The following is a 14,914-nucleotide window of genomic DNA, read 5'->3' on the forward strand; positions in this document are numbered from 1 at the left end:
GCATTTCTATATAATAAACATAGGTTTCATCCACTATCAAAATACGAGCACTACTGAAATAATTATTTAATAGTGGGTGAGAGTGCATTTCTATATAATAACCATAGGTTTCAATCACTATTGAAATACAAGCACTACTGAAATAAGTATTTAATAGTGGGTGAGAGTGCATTTCAATATAGTAACCATAGGTTTCAACCAATCTTGAAATACGACCAGTATTGAAAGAAAAGTTTCACCACGTCAGCAACTTTTGAAATAATTGATTCAATATATATTGGATTAATTGTTCAAAGCACTATTGAAATCAATAATTTTATCCATATTGAAATCTTTATTTCAAAAGTGAACATTATTTCAATAGTGGTTGCAACCTATGTTTGTTATTGAAATGAATCTCACCCACTATTGAAATAATTATTTCAATAGTGGTCGTATATCAATAGTGGTTATTACCTATGTTTGTAATTGAAATGCACTCTCAACCACTATTGATATAATTATTTCAATAGTGGTCGTATTTCAATAGTGGTTACTAACTATGTTTGCCATTGAAATGCACTCTCAACCACTATTGATATAATTATTTCAATAGTGGTTACTAACTATGTTTGCCATTGAAATGCACTCTCAACCACTATTGATATATTTCAATAGTGGTCGTTATTTCAATAGTGGTTGCAACAGTGGTGTAAATCAGATGTTGGTTCTCAAATGCTTTCAATAGAACATGTAGAAAATTTAAAAACACCAAATCTTTCAGAAGTCAATAACATTAAATACAAATTTTCAAAATTTATTCAACCATTCTTCATGAAGAATTAAAAAATGTATTTGAAATCATACACATGTACAAGGGTATTTTCGAATAAAATGGAAATTTTGTTATCTTGTGGTTAGTCATCAACGAAATGACTTTGTTAAAATCACTTTGTAGACTCCAAATCTGATAGTAAAATTCCTCATTGACAACATTTATGTCTTCGGAGCCCATACTTTAACAATTGAAGATTCGGTTTCAAATTGCAAGGAATTGTTGGAGATTTTGGAATCGCAAGATTTAATCAAAATCAACATCATACGACTTTTCAACTTTATACACAACCATTGTCCACAATAAATTAAAGTCCAGGCTATCTACCAAGCTTTGTGAAAAAATTGATGACTATATAATTTTTAAATCGTCAACTTCCCTTACACCTGCACACGGGGTTTATATCTCTCAGTTGATTCGAAATGCAAGAGCATGCCCTGCGTATGAACAGTTTCTTAAACGAGGGTCAATGCAATGGCCTTGTCAGCAAATAGTATTTATCATTAAGTCAAATGACTACGAGTATTCTGATGTTGATATAAAAAGATGATGGAGTTTCTCTTTGACAATATCCTTGTGTATGGCATAGGGCGAATTAATTATATTTAACTTATCCCATCTCTTTGTATATATCTGTATATTGTCCTGTGCATGATCATGTTTAATAAAAACAAGGCATTCAATATTTTACTCATAAGCGTCGGAAGCAAATTGAAAGTGTTGGGCTAGTTGAATTTTTTACTTACTTATGCTTGCTATCCCTTCTGGGGCATAGGCCGCTTACTAGATTCCTCCAGGTCCCTCTATCCTGAGCAGTGCTCTCTATCTCTTTCCAGTTCTTCCCCATTCTTTTGACGTCTGCCTCCAAATCTCTCCGCCAGGTGTTCTTTGGCCTCCCTCTCTTACGTTTTCCTTGGGGTTCCAGGATAGGGCTTGCCTTGTGATGTTCTTATGTGGCTTGCGTAGAGTATGCCATATCCACCTCCACCTTCTCTGCATTATTTCTGCTTCTATTGGGGCTTGGTTGGTTCTTTGCCACAGATTGGTGTTACTTATTTTGTCGGGCCATCTAATCTGGAGGATACGTCTCAGACAAGAGTTGACAAATGTCTGGATCCTGTTTGTTGTGGCAACGGTCATCCTTCATGTCTCGGAAACATAGAGAAGCACAGCCTTAACATATAGGTGTTAAAAGGCCTAACTGTTGCATGTTGTTATTCCCTTGGTCTTCCAAATGTTTCCAAGTTGCAAGATTAATGCTACTCTGGCCTTTCCTATTCTTGCTTTTATGTCAGCTTCTGTTTTTCCTTTTTGGTCCACTATACTGCCAAGGTAGGTGAAATGTTCTACTTCCTTTACTTCCTGACCTTCTATATTTAATGGAGCATGTGATGGTGTGTTTGCTATTATTAGGATCTTTGTTTTTAATGGAGCATATGATGGTGTGTTTGCCATTAGGATTTTGTATTTGCGATATTGATATTGAGTCCTGTCTGTGCTGATGTTTCTGCCACTGTTGTCATTTTCTCCTGCATTTGTGCCTGAGTATATAATAGGTGTGCCGCGGGTCATCCGCAAAGTCTAGCTAGCTGAAAGGCGGGACTTAAACCAACCGAAAAAAGTGTCTGAGCAACAATTTTCAATACCTATATTATAGTAGTATGTTTATCTACCCCCCCCCCCCCCCCTTATAGCTCTACCGGTTCCAACGCCTATTTTACTAGATGTTAATATTTAATATTTAATGTTAATAGTTAATATATAGAATAAGCGCTGGAATGATTTTTTTTCATAGATTACACGTCGTCGATAAATGTAAATGTTGAATTGAAGGTCACAGCAAGATACATGTTTAATTCTTTTCACACGGAAGTTTTCGGGGGGGGGGGGGGGGGGGGGGGTCATATGAACACAAAAATATGGCTGCTAATAATGGGACAAAATTACTATAAAGTCACATATTTTCATGGGTTCAAATTTTCGTGGTTTGAGGAACATATCTTGGTTTGTGGGGATTTGATTTCGTGGATCAAGAATTATAATGATCACTTATACAATGTATGTAATATTTCACATTTCATGATGGACTTCGTGGGTCTCGTCAGACCTCAAAAACTACGAAAATTAAATCCCAACGAAAATGTCTGATTTGACAGTAGTACCCCCTGAGAATTTCGAAAGATTGTTGGAAAACTCTATTTCAAAAGCTACATAGAAAGTCATATTTTCAATCAGTTACTAGTCTAAGAGCACTTGTTTTAAATCAACTATAGAGTACTCGTGTGAAAAATCAGAATTTCTTTTAACACATGGTTGTATGCCAACATGTTTGGTGAATCAATAAAGAAACAGAAATTTAACAAAATAGTTTTGCGACCTTTATGACCATTCTTATGTATCTGGGAGCGTAGCGGGAACGACAACTCTGGATAGAGAATGCTTTATGACGAGGTAAGTAAGCATGTAGGACTATTGATGATGTATAAAGCGTTGAAAAGTACGTTTTGATGTTATTGATTTTGGCACAGATTATTCTCTTTAGAGAAGTGGTCAGGCCTACGTACTATACATCCACTACATTCACATGCATGTAGGCGAAAGCCAGTCCACTTCTCTAAAGAGAATCATATAGGCGCTTGGTTTCAAGATGGTGTATTTTGTAGACATGTGTGTCTGAATACCCTCATTTTTTAAAAACGTGCTAATTTCAGCAAATTTTATTTTTATTTTAATGAGGGCATTCAGACACACATAGAAAAATACATAATATACAAAATACACCATCCTGAAACCAAGCGCCTATGAAGATAATATAGGCGCAGATTTCCGAGGACTTTTATTTTAGATAGGAAGGTAATCATATAATTTAGACCAGTTAAGATTACTATGAGTATATTGCCACAAAATTAAGATTTCTTTTCTTCACTTTCATGAACACAATTTATACCGGGTATTTACTGTTGATGAAGTCTATCCGGAAATAATAATTCTGAACGGGATATTTGTGCAATATAATCAAAAGTGTAACGAATGTAAACAATGTGATGGAAAAAAAACCAGTGAAGGAATGTTAACGTTTGGTTATATTCATCACTTTCCAGTATCTTTCTATTTTCATTTGTATTTGGAGTATGGGAGTTCCGCTGTCAAAAGAATACAATGAATACAAAAACATTGCGCAACATTCTTCTTACAGCCGTGATCTGATAGCTCCCAGTTTGGGGGCATGCGTTCCATTTCTGGAGACAGTAAGTCACTTATCCAGTGAAAACTGTTGTATTTCTTATAAACTACAATCTTCCTGTATTGGTGATAGACATTTCCATGCCAGTATCCAGAAAAAGGGTTTAGCGGCTTTCTTGACTGTAATTGATATTACTCACAGAAAAACCAACACAATATGTGATATTCAGACTCAAAATGAGATTATTCCTCTACCTAAAAAGTTACTTCAGTATACAGACTTACAAATCTGCAATGTCGTAGGACTACATTATGAATGGCTTGTGGTCCAGATTTTTTGTCAAGATGGGATAAAGTTTTTGATCTGTGATATTTCAACGAACACCTGCTTAGTGCAATACACTCATAAATATGTACCTCAGTCCAAGTTGAAATTGTACGAGTGTCACATTAGTCCTGATAGGATGTTTTTGGTGCTAAAACAGAACCAGCTTTACCAGAGTTTGTACAACAGCAACATAGAAGATGGGGAGAGTGTTATTCTTTTGAACATTCACCTACAGATTGGGACTTGCACCGAGGAACCATGCGAGTTGCTGCACAGTTTTATCTCCCTTGCTCTTGGGAGGGTGGCCATGACCTTTGACCCTCGTACAGATAGTGACTTGATTGTTTACACAAGTGAAATGCCTGACAAATTAAACAGAGAAATCTATAAAGGCCATATAGGACTTTATAAAGCCAGCAGGGATTCATTTCTGTGCACTACAGGACTACTAAATCAAGATTTTCCTGCATTGCCTGGAAAGTTTCTTAATCTTCAATTCCTTCGAGATGGCTCGGCCATAGTTTTGGCAGTTCTAGGGTCTGTGAGCCCCACAAGAACAATTTCCATTTTATGTCGAAATAACTTTGTGACTGTGTACGTCTTGGACCCAGATTGTTTTCAGAGGACTGGGTCATTCTCTTATGTTTCTCATTCACAGTTTCAACATTTTGCACCAGTGATTTCTCCTAGTGGTACATTAGCTTGTTGTGCAGGCAAAATCTACAATATTGAACATTCAAGATCCCAACAAAACTCTGTAAAATCTCTAAAGCGACTTTGCTACAATGTCATTGTGGACTTTGTCTTGCCAGAAGACATAGAGCACCTACCTTTACCTAAATCACTCAAGTCCTATCTGCGGTAACATTTATCATCAGACACAGAGCCTTGCGTTATATGAATTTATCTTACTGAAAACCAGACTCTGTATTTAAAATCAGTATTGACCCCAGGTTGAATATTCAAAACTCTGGTGACAAAAAGCATTAGATAATAATAAGCAAATCTGATCATGCTTAAAGTCATGGTTTATTATACATGGAAAATAAATTATTGACTGAATATGATATCAATTGCATATTTATCAACAGAGTATTAAATGAAACAAATCATTTATGGGTTAAGCATGTTTTGGAAATCATAATACTTGGAATAGTGAGGAGAATAGTATTGTTATTTTCATTACAAATTATATTAATAAAGTATTTGCACTTGACTTAGTATTTCCTTTGTTTTCAAAATACACTGCACCCTTTCATTGCAAAAGCTATTTAGTTTGGTCAGCAATGTTACATCTACAATCATGACGTTTGACAAGTACAATGATATACACAAATGATTGAAATGGTAGTGTCAATGCATAAATATATAGAGGTATGATGATATGAGGACAATTTGTATCATTGTTTTTAAAAAATACAAAATACACAAACTTTAAAGATGCCCACTTATTATTAATGATTGTTTTTACTATGCATATACTGCAAAGCATTTTAAAAGTTAATTGCACATATTTCTAATACATATAAACTTATTTAACAGCACATGGTACTTTTTTAAAATTTTGTTTGGTAAGAAAATCATGTTTTTGCTCAAACTCAAGATGACATTGTAAGACACTGTAATATACATGTCACGGAGCAACGTCAAAATTGGTAATTCATTATCTAACTTACATGTTTAAAAGTCTTGTTGTATTCAATTTTATCAAATATCTTTCTATTATGCCATTATGCCGCAATTCATTACCTAGGAAAACGTCATAATATATTAATTGTTTCTTTGATTTAATAGCCTTGCAGTATGTGTATATTAAGTGCAAAGACACCAAAATTATCATGTCAACCATATAATACACTTTTCAAAGTACTAATAAAATGAAATATTAGAAAGCAAGCATTAGTAAACACAGAATCTATCTTGTTCTGTTGATTGTATAAACTAAAGGAATATGTCAAGCTAATCATGCTTTGGAAGCCAAAAAATTTTATATCAGATAGACACTTTGAACAAATTGTCTGACAACATTTGCCGTGCATCATCATCCAGAGTTAGACTCACATATGTTAATTAAATTTCAAATTTGATTAAAGTAAATATATATATACAAAATACTGATTCTTTTAAAGTTAAAACAAATATTGACTTCCAAACCTGAAATCAATTTTTTATCAGCTGTGCCATTTAACAATGTTTCTAATTTGATAGGTATTCAGGAAACATTGGGCAAACATTTCTTTAATTTAAGACACATAACTTAAGGTTACTTTTCAAATAACAAGATCAAACTTACAAACATAAAGTATACATGCATGTGGTTAAATAAAAGTATTAGGCAATTAATTGGATATCAAGGCATATATTCAATGTGTCATACACTAATTATATCACTATAAAATAAAAAAGTTGACATAAAACATTCCAAATTAACTGATTCTCCATATTATTTCCATCCTTTACAAAAATCTCAATAAAGTCTAAAGAGAACATTATCATATTTGGGTATCCATCAGTTACTAAGTTAATAGTGTTAACAATACACCTATAACTTCAAGGTCAGGACATAACATTTTTGAGCTCATAAATAATAAAGATTTCTTTTTTAAAAAAAATGGAAAATCACTTTTGCATCCTTTGATCATCACAGCAGTACTAAGTTAACAGTGTTTACAATACACATATAACTTCAAGGTCAGACATAAAATGATAAAAGTTTCCTGATTTAACCTCTCTCTTTAGGGGGGGGGGGGGGGGGGGGGGGGCTCTTGACAGTTATAGTTCCTGATTATCCTGGCTCTCCGTCTTCTTTTTTGGTTTCACCATCTCACTGGGCTTTGGTTTTAAGTTGCCTGCTAACATATGAATGGCTTTGTTTTCAAATAATTCTGTTTTGTTCTCTGATGGGGCACTGATTGCATTGTTCACCATTGCTCGGGCTACCATCTCTGTGGGGGTAGATATTGCAGTTGGGAAGAAGTAAAAAATGGGTTTCAGAACAGTACGCAGCACAGTTTCTCCAGGCCTGCTCTCTTCTCTATCACAAATCAATATCCTGGCAAATTTAAAAAAAAAATTTTAAAATACATGTATTCTAAAGTGTTAATGCAGTTTTAAACCCACTACATAGGTTTTCTTAAGCATGTATGCACATTTAGTAAACCCCAAATACTATGAATATGAATCTATGAATATCTTTCTTCATCAGCTAAAATTTACTGCTTCATATTTAAACACCTGACTTCTATCTTTTAAAATGTATCAGTAATATTCATATTGCTGATTTCAATAAATAGCTGTAAAAAAAGGAATATTTTAATACCCTGGTCTGAAAATTGACAGTCTCTCAAAATGTAATACTTTTAAACTTTCTTCAACCTGACCCTAAAAAAGAAAAGGCATAAGAATTAGTAGAAAAATGTGTAAATTAACCTGTATAAATTCCTGAAAATGCATCATTGTTGATTCTAAAACTGAAAGTAGACATTAACTTTAGATGCAGATTTCAGTGAACATTTTTATATTAAATTTATTGTGACATTTACTGATTTAATAACAAAATGAATGATTATCAGTGACAGTTGAATTTTCTACTTTTTTACCTGAATTACTTTTGAATGTTAGAAAATTACCTTTATTCTTGGATAGAGAAAGGAACTGTTTTTATCAGTGCCCTGAGAGGAGGAGTGGATGAAATGTTTACATCCACTAGTTTTGGCAATCTCTGCTGTCTTCATCACATAGTCATTGTCCACTTTAACAAAGCCTTCCTGATAGATATCAACACAACTGATTAAAACAGTGCTCAGTAATGTGGTTAGTACCTCAATATATTGTAATGCAAATGGTCACAAATAAAAGAAATCTTAAAATAAAGAATAAAGATAATCTCAGTGTGTTTTGATTTTAAGGATAAATCAAACTGCCAAAGAATTCCAGTATGTATAAAATTATTTACTTATAAAATGTATTTCTTTTAGATAATCAAAAAATTTAAAGCAAAGCTCCTTCAGAGTGAGTTTCTACTTACAACTCCACTTTTTCCTCTTGTTGTTCCCAGGGCATTAAAACCGACATCACATCCCTCAAAAGCTTCCTTATACTGGTCTAGATTGTCAAAATCCACTACTCTCTCTTCCTGGAAATGTCATAAAGTCTTAAAAATCAACATGTACAAATATAAACTGTACACTTGCTAATGAACAGTAAATATACTTCACATATACACTGTATTACATGTAACAAGTTAGTTTTATCAATATAAACATACTCATTACAATACATATGGTATTTCCAAAACAATCTTTTTTTTTCAAATTACTGGTATTCATTATTCAATGATTAATTATCAATTCAGATGTTTATATTTTCTTTTTTACAATTTGATCATTACTGACATTTTGAGTCTGTTTGCTTTCATGCAAGAAGAATCAATCTATTAGAATAATAGATAGTACAAGTAATCATATCATCTCATAAATATGAAGAAAAAAAACAACCGCAACAATTTTTCAAAATAATTATTTTCAAAATGAGCATACAAATTCTTTTCCCAGTTTCTCAGTTATGTTTGTCTGTCTTCTGCCAATTAGGACCACCCTCTTGAATGGTTTGGATTCGTTCAGCTCCTTCACAATTTCTTTCCCAGTTTCACCTGTGTACCCAACAACAAATGCAGAATGATCCTCGTTTTTGAACTTCTCTAAGTTTTGCTCACGTTCAGAAGCCATGCTATAAGGAATGAAAAATAAATTTTTATTTAAAACTGTTTCATTTTTTATATTACTTATTTTCACATGAAATTTTGTGTCAAGCTATGGACAACTTGTCAAATCATTTTTAAACTGCCTCAAAAATAAGTATATTAATTCATCAATTTACTTTCAATGGTTAATTGACGTATAACTCTCTGCAGAGTTAATAATATACATGTTGATTGGTATTGCATGCATCTGCATCAGTCCTGTTTATGTTGCTATCATCCAAAGACAGAATCTGATCATCAAACTGTGTCCATAAGGAAAGTCATTTAAACAAAGAAATTTTATCTTTTTTATAATAAATTTAAAATTACTTTGATCAGTATTTATTTTAATGGGTTCCTTGCCCATATAAACTGTTCTACAATATCTGCAATACTGCTCTTTTGCAGGCCAAAATGATTAATTTTGGTGAAATGCCTGACATCATAACCACTGTTTGATAGCAATTGCAAGGGGGAGCGCAAAGCAAAGTGCCTCTTGCCACAGTGAGCTCTTAAAGCAATGCCTGGGCGAAGAGAAATTTGGACTGCGTTTTACCAAAAATCCCGTTCTTGCAGTTATAAAAAAACATTGACCAAATAAACTCTCCTAGATTTAAAGGTTATTGCAGAAATTACTTCTCCGATTAAATGTTCTTTAATATTAAAATTAATACTGTTTAGGCTTAATTTGGTTAGGTTGGACGTCATGTGACATCAAAGTCTAGATGTGTGGAATGTCACATGCAGTTTGAAGAAAAAGATCTAAAATTATAACTGGATAGGCCTCTGCACTCGTCTTAAGGGCCTCACCCTCAACATATCATATATCATTTAATTAACTACCACAAAAACTTTGCCAACCATTATTAATTTGACCCGCAAAAGAAATGTACCACAATTGTCTTGAATGAGATAACCGAGATAAATGAATAGACAGTAAAGATGACCCTTGATCTGTAAAGCTAAGTAAATATGGATATAGGTTTTTTTTGTTTCATATTTTAACAATCTTTATTTGTTATCTAAAGAGTATAAAATCATGCTTTCAAACTTGCACTATTACCATAATATGAACTATGTAAGCTGAAATATTGCAACTTTTTACTACATTGTTCATTAATGACCTCATGGGTAGACATATTTCCAATATAATGTTACCTGTAAATAAAATATGCGTCATGCACAGAGGCTAAATCATAAATACTAATCAAACAAGCCCAAAATACGCCTAAAGTTGCAAACGCAATTGCAACGCCAGCAAAACAGTCTCGACAATCTTTGTCGAACCCTAAAAATCTCATACCCCTGCTGTTTACGTCACAAAATTGTGTAGAATGGATAAAATCAGAACTAAACCGAGATGTACTTGTGTATCCGGAATTATGTATTTATTAATTTATTTTAAATTCTTTTACCATATATAGTTTTTAATGGGAAATTATTTTGGAATATCAATGAAAAATATCTTGTAATCATTGCAACATAATTCCAAGTGAAATAAATTCAACTTGTCTTGTATGAGTGAAAATACGAAACTGTGCCTTTGGTAAAGAAACTCGCTTAGATCGACGCAGGGAAGTAAGTAGGTCAAGAAATTGTTGTGGTATTATATTAGCTTGCAAGTCTTAATACCTGTTAAATCATTATGTTATATCCCGAAGGATGCACTTTAAGTTTAAAAGAAGAATTTTATTAGTGAACGAAATTATTTATGCGTCACAAAATTCCTTTCGACTTTGTGTAAAGCTTGCATGTAAATTCCAAAATGGCGGAAACGTTTTCACTATGAATATTCTCTAGTTGTAGATCAAACACAATGGCCAATCGAATGAAAGAATGGAAACTAGACTGTAAAGTATACATTGGTGATCTTGGTTATGGTGCAGCCAAACAGGAACTGGAAGACCTGTTTTCAAGATACGGCCCCATCAGGAATGTCTGGGTAGCCAGAAACCCACCAGGTTTTGCCTTTGTAGAGTTTCAGGACCCAAGAGATGCAGAGGATGCAACAAAAGCTCTTGACGGCACGTGAGTAACTTGATGTTATCATTAAGTGCAATCATTATACATCATGGAATGTATGCTATAATAGTGCTGAAGTTTTTTTAATAGAAATATACTATGGTTTAATTTATTTTGCAGGAGGATAAATGGCAGGAGAGTGAGAGTAGAAATGTCATCAGGAAAATCCCGCTGGGGCTCGAGAGGACCACCCACACGCCGTGGAGGTGGTGGTGGGAGGAGTTACAGAGACGAACGACGCAGATCAAGGTGATTGGGTTCTTTGTATTTTATTTAGATAGTTTATACATTAGCATTCAACATACAGTGGAATTAAAAATAAGACATATTCTGATCATCAAAAAGAAGAAAAAACCATTCAGTGACAATTGTATTTAAAATTTAATATTTTTGTTGGTTCTAAATTGATTTTCTAAGTCTTTTAAACACACGAAGTGCTTTTTGTCATTTAAGTTTTGTAATTTATTATATGTATTTGTTTGGAGAAAACCGATCTGTGATGAAGAAGCAAATTAAGTTCCAACACTTGCTGCAATAAAAATCTCAGGAAATGTGAAGTTCATCTTAAAGGATTACATGTCAGATCTCCTTGTCTTTGTATCAAACTTGATAATAGATTTTTTTTCTATGATATTATGCACAAGTGTGCAATGAACCACCAGCCGTTCTTTGACGCTTTATTTTCCAAAAGAAAAAAAATTAAAATACAGTGTTTTCATTCATCTGGAATTTTTCTTAGGGGGTTGTATTTATTTATTGAGTTTCAGCAAAAGGTGACATTTAAATTTTTCTTACTATCAAAGTTTTATGTGTCTTTGTTGTCCCTTCATTTTATTGTGGTAGATAAAGCCATCATTAAGATTCATTTCATCTTCATTAAAAATCAACTTGTGCATATACTACAAACATTTTATTTTTGATTTTTTGTTCCACAATTTTTTTTTTTTCAAATCAATTTAGAAATTGATATTAAAATGGTAGCAAAAAAAGTAAAAAATTTGAAAAGTTAAAAGTTAATAGGAAAATTTTGTAAAACTGCACATTAATTTCTGTCTTGCCATATTAACCTTGACTGATATGAACCCATTTACAGGCTAGCCTTTTATGCCCCCAGCCAGTCGGCGTCATCGTTTCTTTCCCCTGGTCAACGTCTGCCCTAATCAACATTGCTGATCAACTTGATCAACACCCCACTTTCTATCAGCTGATATCAACCAGCAGCTGTTTTATCAGCACTACAACACAACGCCCATCAGCGTCAACAACAGTACTTTAAACGGGGAACAATATCTTCTCACCTAGATCAGCTAAAATTAAGTCATGTTCAGACATACTCAACATTCTATGGGTTTGGATTCTAAAATTTATGAAAATGATGTTAAAATTTTATTTGAGAGAATTTTGAAATTTGGTCAAAGTCTCATGACATATAATCTAACAGATTTATAAAAAATAAATCTAGCCAAAAAAAAATTAGTTGCAAGATAAGTCTTGGATTTTTGTTTTGGAGTGCTGTTCAAGAATCAGACATAATTTTTCTATCAGATACATTAGAACTCAAAGCATTTTGAACATACAAAGAAATTTTTAAGAAGCAAACAGTGAATTTTTCAAGGAGACTTGTTGAATTGTCTGAACAGCCCAAATTTTTTCACACCTCCAATTTTCCAACGCCTTTCTTCGATACATACACATCACGTTAGTTTCCCTATTCTCCGTGGGTCAGCATCAGCATTTCAACTTTATCACCTCTTATCGTCCGGACGGCAGCTTGACAATGGTACAGGGTTGTCAGTTACAGCCAGTTTCTACTGGTTTGCTTGTATGCTTCATACTAACCATGAGTTTCACAATATTTTCATTTTTTTTTTTTTTAAAAAAGTTATCACTGAATTCGGTATTGTATTTTGATACTTGCAGTTAATTGCGAAGATTTCAAGGAAAATTTCCAAAGTGCATGGGAGCGCTAGCTTTTAACAGTTAACTACCCTTTTTGGAAAAAGGGAAATTTATATTAAAACCCATGTTTTGTTTCTAATTGTTGTTTAGTGTTTTTAGTTTTATAGTTGAAGCATTATGTTTATTATTTCTAGCTGTTTCTCGATTAAAAAAAATCAGTATAAAAGGAGCTTACTTTTTAATCAGATATACATGTAAATGTTATTTTAATCTTCTCTAGACCTTTCATCTGAATTGTTATTGTGCCATGTTGTATATTCCCATGGAATTAAAATAGTACTAAGGTAGTCATTTGACCTAACAAAAGGCTTTCTTTTGTTAGGCTTCCTTTTATCTTTTAACAGAGACTGTGAAGAAAGCAACTTACAATGTTTTAAGATTTGTTTTTTTGATTTCCAGATCTTTTTCACCCAGACGAAGAAGTCCCTCACCAAGGAGAAGAAGCAGGAGCAGAAGTCGCTCTAGGTATGGGCTGAGTTTAATGATAGTCAAATAAGATTTATAAAACATCAACCCCCTTTATGGTTCCTGATCAGTTTTGATGATCTTGACTGTTTTTGGACATATTGCATTGCCAGATCATAACCAACATTTGAGACAAGTATCAGCCAGAAGGTCGTGGCTACCTTTTGATCATGATTACTCTCTTTAAACCTTGTAATCATATTTCATTCAAACATGAGGTTTGCTAAAACATGTCCTCCTCCTTTTGATAAAGTGTTCCGTTATAAAATATTTCTAATCAAAAGTGATTCAGATGACCAGCTAGCCTTTATAAAAATATGTGCCTTTAAATAAGGGTGAGTTAATTTCTCCTTGATATGTTACAGGTCACCGTCCTACAGAAGGTCCAGATCTCCCTATGACAGACGATAGGAACAACTGCAGACAGGTAGGTCTCTTTACATGGGATGGGGTGCAGTTTTGGAGGATATAAAAACATAATTGTAGGCTCTCAACTTAGATTGAGATGCCTGTTTTATTTGGGTATATTGCAAAACAATGTATTATGTAGGCCATCTTGTATGAAATATATGTTAGATAAAAATGTTAAATATTTTTTGAAAATTAAAACTATTTTTAAGAAAGTTTCTTTGTCAAAACTTTTTTTAAATGTGTTTCTTAATTTTCAGAATACAATTTCCCAGCTGTGTGAACTGTTGAAATGAAGCAAGAAAAACACATTCAAGTTTAATGTCGATATATTTTAATTAACATCATTTCATTGGTGTAAAACACAAGATGTTTTATGTTTTTAATCATAATTTTCATCATGATTTTAAGAATTAAGATTATCGTATGAAGTGACAGAACTTGTCATTAACATGTGTCCTTGATATTCATGTGACATCTATCATTGGTTAAATCACCCCCCTTTTTATTAAGGAAAAGATTAGAATGAAATGTGTATATATATTATATAGATGTTTTATATCCCCTTATGTTGTTGAATAAAATAATTAATATATATGGATTTTACTTTTCAATATTTCTATAACCGTATGCATAGATTTTTTTAAATAACGCTATCATATCATATGGTTTTCCATTAAAGTTGAATACAATTCCTAAAAGGAATGTTTCTGCCATTTTTGTTCGGATTCTCAATACATCTGCAACCCCTGTATAAAAGCCAGGACTTAATCACTGCTCAGTGTAATCAGCTGACACTGGTGTAGAAGGACGTATGCTATACAGCATTCGGTAATGACAATAATGTCATACTTCGTCAAATGCAGGAAAGTCAGATGCCAAAGAAACTAACAATTATTGTTGTACAGGTCAGTGCAGTACACAAGTGAACACAGATACTTGTAACTGCTATAAAATGTAAAAAAAAAAGTCATGCAAGAAAACCAGCACAAAC

The 14,914-nt window shown here is 33.1% G+C and overlaps 3 protein-coding genes across 5 annotated transcripts; 2 read left to right on the forward strand and 1 right to left on the reverse strand.

Annotated features, from left to right (window-relative positions):
• The first annotated feature begins 3,836 nt into the window (after positions 1-3,836).
• On the forward strand, positions 3,837-5,531 carry LOC134278011 (uncharacterized). The gene has a single exon (XM_062760310.1). The coding sequence runs from the start codon at positions 3,946-3,948 to the stop codon at positions 5,188-5,190; it is 1,245 nt and encodes a 414-aa protein (XP_062616294.1). The 5' UTR covers positions 3,837-3,945; the 3' UTR covers positions 5,191-5,531.
• Positions 5,532-7,048: 1,517 nt separating this feature from the next.
• LOC134278012 (oxidoreductase HTATIP2-like) lies at positions 7,049-10,382 on the reverse strand. Of its 2 annotated transcripts, none has more exons than XM_062760312.1 (6): positions 10,370-10,382; positions 8,864-9,053; positions 8,353-8,460; positions 7,955-8,092; positions 7,645-7,706; positions 7,049-7,377 (listed from the first exon to the last, which is right to left on the reverse strand). In XM_062760312.1, the coding sequence occupies exons 2-6, from the start codon at positions 9,050-9,052 to the stop codon at positions 7,098-7,100; spliced, it is 777 nt and encodes a 258-aa protein (XP_062616296.1). In that variant the 5' UTR covers position 9,053; positions 10,370-10,382; the 3' UTR covers positions 7,049-7,097. The 2 variants fall into 2 exon arrangements, with proteins under 2 accessions (XP_062616296.1, XP_062616295.1); XM_062760311.1 differs by having other exon boundaries at positions 7,050-7,377; positions 10,225-10,381.
• Positions 10,383-10,571: 189 nt separating this feature from the next.
• LOC134278020 (RNA-binding protein 1-like) lies at positions 10,572-14,515 on the forward strand. 2 transcript variants are annotated; one of them, XM_062760329.1, is made up of 6 exons: positions 10,572-10,644; positions 10,873-11,094; positions 11,209-11,337; positions 13,447-13,512; positions 13,878-13,939; positions 14,181-14,515. In XM_062760329.1, the coding sequence occupies exons 2-5, from the start codon at positions 10,883-10,885 to the stop codon at positions 13,921-13,923; spliced, it is 453 nt and encodes a 150-aa protein (XP_062616313.1). In that variant the 5' UTR covers positions 10,572-10,644; positions 10,873-10,882; the 3' UTR covers positions 13,924-13,939; positions 14,181-14,515. The 2 variants fall into 2 exon arrangements, with proteins under 2 accessions (XP_062616313.1, XP_062616314.1); XM_062760330.1 differs by lacking the exons at positions 13,447-13,512; positions 13,878-13,939; positions 14,181-14,515 and adding an exon at positions 12,182-12,459.
• Positions 14,516-14,914: the final 399 nt, after the last annotated feature.

Source organism: Saccostrea cucullata, unplaced genomic scaffold (genome assembly GCF_032062105.1).
Source record: "Saccostrea cucullata isolate Sc308-1 unplaced genomic scaffold, CSIRO_AGI_Scuc_v1 ctg458, whole genome shotgun sequence".
Lineage (NCBI taxonomy): Eukaryota > Metazoa > Mollusca > Bivalvia > Ostreida > Ostreidae > Saccostrea > Saccostrea cuccullata.

What these genes read in the sequence shown, in the direction of transcription:
- LOC134278011 (XM_062760310.1), top strand. Translation starts at nt 3,946, where the DNA reads ATGGGAGTTCCGCTGTCAAAAGAATACAATGAATACAAAAACATTGCG.
- LOC134278012 (XM_062760311.1), bottom strand. Translation starts at nt 10,367, where the DNA reads ATGAGATTTTTAGGGTTCGACAAAGATTGTCGAGACTGTTTTGCTGGC. An exon ending in AGAAACTGGGAAAAGAATTT is followed by an intron (nt 8,461 to 8,863) that starts GTATGCTCATTT and finishes TGACATTTCCAG; the next exon opens with GAAGAGAGAGTAGTGGATTT. An exon ending in TTCTCTATCCAAGAATAAAG is followed by an intron (nt 7,707 to 7,954) that starts GTAATTTTCTAA and finishes TTTCTTTTTTAG; the next exon opens with GGTCAGGTTGAAGAAAGTTT.
- LOC134278020 (XM_062760329.1), top strand. Translation starts at nt 10,883, where the DNA reads ATGGCCAATCGAATGAAAGAATGGAAACTAGACTGTAAAGTATACATT. An exon ending in ACAAAAGCTCTTGACGGCAC is followed by an intron (nt 11,095 to 11,208) that starts GTGAGTAACTTG and finishes TTTATTTTGCAG; the next exon opens with GAGGATAAATGGCAGGAGAG. An exon ending in AGGAGCAGAAGTCGCTCTAG is followed by an intron (nt 13,513 to 13,877) that starts GTATGGGCTGAG and finishes GATATGTTACAG; the next exon opens with GTCACCGTCCTACAGAAGGT.